General features: G+C 49.7%; 1 protein-coding gene across 1 annotated transcript; it reads left to right on the top strand.

Annotated features, from left to right (window-relative positions):
- Positions 1-277: 277 nt before the first annotated feature.
- On the top strand, positions 278-2,185 carry TEOVI_000572800 (uncharacterized protein; the record flags this gene model as incomplete). The annotated part of the gene is made up of 1 exon (XM_067223216.1): positions 278-2,185. The coding sequence occupies one exon, from the start codon at positions 278-280 to the stop codon at positions 2,183-2,185; it is 1,908 nt and encodes a 635-aa protein (XP_067079317.1).
- Positions 2,186-2,989: the final 804 nt, after the last annotated feature.

Genomic DNA, 2,989 nt, shown 5'->3' with positions numbered 1-2,989 from the left:
GGGAGGAATAAAAGCACCTGAAGCGAGTAATTATAATAGCGGTATGATTTAAGTTGTTAATCAAAAGCACGGTTTCTAAAGGGTGGAAAAAGAAAGTGGTGTCTACAAGAAAAAAGTGGGCATCCACTATGACAAGTACACGACCTCTACTTTACGACCGACTGCTGTTTCTCCTTCCTTACATTACCTATAGAGTCAACACCCAAAATACTGAGTGACGAGGAGTAACCGATAATCAAAGAGAGAGATACATATATATAAATAACAAGAAAGACAAATGAAGTCTCGTGGTTTTACTCGACAACCCTCAGACAGCCACGATGGAGTCTCCGGAAGTTCGCCATATTTCGCTCGTTGGGGCGTATATGACGCCCATGAGGATAAAAGTCACTTTAGCAGCCACGACGACAGGCGAAGCAGCAGTGGTAACATTAACGACAGCTACGGTAGCCGTTACGTCCGAAATAATAACAGTAACGACGAGGAACCTAACAGATGGTGGCAGAGCAGCGAAGATGACATGACTTCCCGCAGCAGCGCGTTAAACATTCACGTACGGGAAAAGCAATGGAGGTCCAGCACAAACCACTGGGCTCCTATGCAACGACTAGTGCCGGGTGTTGGCGTCGCCAAGCAAACCCATCAGATGGTGAACACACTTTTCATGGGAGACGGTGGGGATGAAGACGGTGATGTCGGCGACCGCATTGACGGCGACACTGTTGTCGTTGACGATGACGTCATTTACGGGTCCAATATTGGAGATATTAATGGAGCCAACAACAGTAAAGAAGGTGATGGTGAAAGCAGGCAAAACTGGCTAGATTACTGTTATCATTATAATTGTCAAAACAACAATAGTTACACGTACAACGGTGATAATAGCAGCAACGGTAACAACTATAACAGGAACGATAGGCACAATGGCCAGAGCTACGGCGTGTACAGTGCGCTCAGCAGGTTAATGGTGACCGGCAACGGGGAAGCCGAAGAAAGAAGAGACGGCAGAAAGAGATCCCCAGCAACAACACCAATTATGACAGGGACGGGCGGGGAACTGACGCAGCCGTGCAGAGTTGCGAGCAGCGGTGGGGCGCCACTGGTGTCGTCTGGCACGGCAGTTTATACAGCAAATCGCGTGAGGTACAGCAACGGCAGAGGTACTGACAGTGTATACACGAGCAATACTTACAGCATTACAGTCGGAGACGGCAGCATCAACGCCACTAACAAGAACACAGTTTTTGTCGGGCAAGCGCCCACTGCATCCGCAGGCACTTCCTCGACGCCAGCATCAACGGCTGGCTTTGAAGCGGCAGCAGCGAGTATCATCGCGGCGGCCGGTTTGCCTCTCGGCACTTTTTCCTTAGCGAATTACATCGTAGAGGGCCAACCGCGGTTCCCTTCAATGGAGCTAAGGCGGCAGCAGCAGCAAACCGTCTTTGATCAAAACCAGCATGAGACCATCTTAGGGGAGTACCCCGTCTCAGTAGCATCACCACCTTCATACTGTGGAAGCCCCAGGAGCAACGGCTCCAGTCTTAATACGGCTCATCTCTTGAACACCGCAACCACTGACGTGCACACCTCAGCTTGGTCTGGGCACACAAGGGACAACCAACGGAACTTACTGACCACTTACAACCAACACGCGCAGCAGCAACAGGCTAAGGCATACAGTGAATACCTCAGTGATTTACTTTATTTCCACGCTGACTTCTTCCCACCTCCGCCCCCGCCACGAGGTCTTTCGTTTCCCTCTTACTCGCATTTCTTTACAAAGCTGTCACTGCCACCGGCGTACTCCTTGCCGCGAACATTGTCACTTGTTGCGTCGAACTGTCGGCGGCGCGCAGCATTGTGGTATCATTACGCGAACAAGTGGAACATCACCCGTCGCCTCCCTCCTCCTCCCCGCACACCGTTGCCCGAGATGATGGAGGAGGAGGAGGAATCGAGAAGGCTCAGGCAGCTGCAGCATCCTCAGTGGTCGCACAAAGGAAATGGAACACTCGGACACCACAACCAGCAGAGCCCCCCGCGCACTCCGTACGACATCAGTGAGTGGATGAAAATGTGTGAGCGCTGGTTCGATGTGGCGCAGCGACAGTTCGAATACCCACCGGAAAATGTCCCCACGAGGGTCCCACCGAGCCTTATATTGCGCCATGTGGTACAATATTAGGGGGCCAATGCGTGACCTAGCGGGTATCGAATTGTTGGCTGAAATCTCGTTTCCAACGGGGAGGGGGGGAGGGAAGCACTTGTAGGCGTCGGTGCACTAAAACGCTTCCAAGTTCACAGCCGATGGAAAACCTCATGTTTGATCGATCTGTTTGTTTCTCTCTGCGGCTCTTTCCCTGGGCTGAAATCATGTCATGACCTGTGAACCGCTCCCGGTTTTCGTTGCTTCATTGGATGATTACAACCGCAGTAACGCGAAATAGAAGGAAGAACAGACACCCCAAGTGAAGAAAGCAGGCGGACAAGCGGGTAAGAAGATGAATGACGGAAATAAGGGAAGTGTCCGCATGCAGGTGCATCTTTCCCTGACTATGTTAATCTTAGCGTATCACCCATGTATTTATTTTACATGCATCGTCCTACATTTTTGGTGGGGGAATCCCTCCTTTTCTGCTGTTGTTACAGCCACCGTACTTTTTACTCTGTTGCTGCTGATTTCGTTTTCATCCGGGCGTGCGATTATGTGGGAGTGTGGTAAAGCAGTGGGGAGAGAGGCACAGTAAATTGTTTGATATTCAATGCGCATTACAATTCCTAATGGCAAGCATAAACATACATTAATATATCTACACATATACGCATATGTACATGCGCATATGCCAGACGTTCTTTGTTGACATGCTACAGCGTTGCAAGGGTGTCTAAAGCTGCAACATTGGGCTATAAACAACCAAGAGAAGGTTTAACAGATTTAAAAATATATAAATAAAGCAGATGAGAAGAGAGGAGATGAGGGAAGGGGGAA

This window comes from Trypanosoma equiperdum, assembly GCF_001457755.1.
Source record: "Trypanosoma equiperdum strain OVI genome assembly, contig: ctg_1799, whole genome shotgun sequence".
NCBI classification, from domain to species: Eukaryota; Euglenozoa; class Kinetoplastea; order Trypanosomatida; family Trypanosomatidae; genus Trypanosoma; species Trypanosoma equiperdum.
The sequence above is the reverse complement of the archived record's forward strand: the minus strand, read 5'-3'. Positions and strand labels throughout refer to the sequence as shown.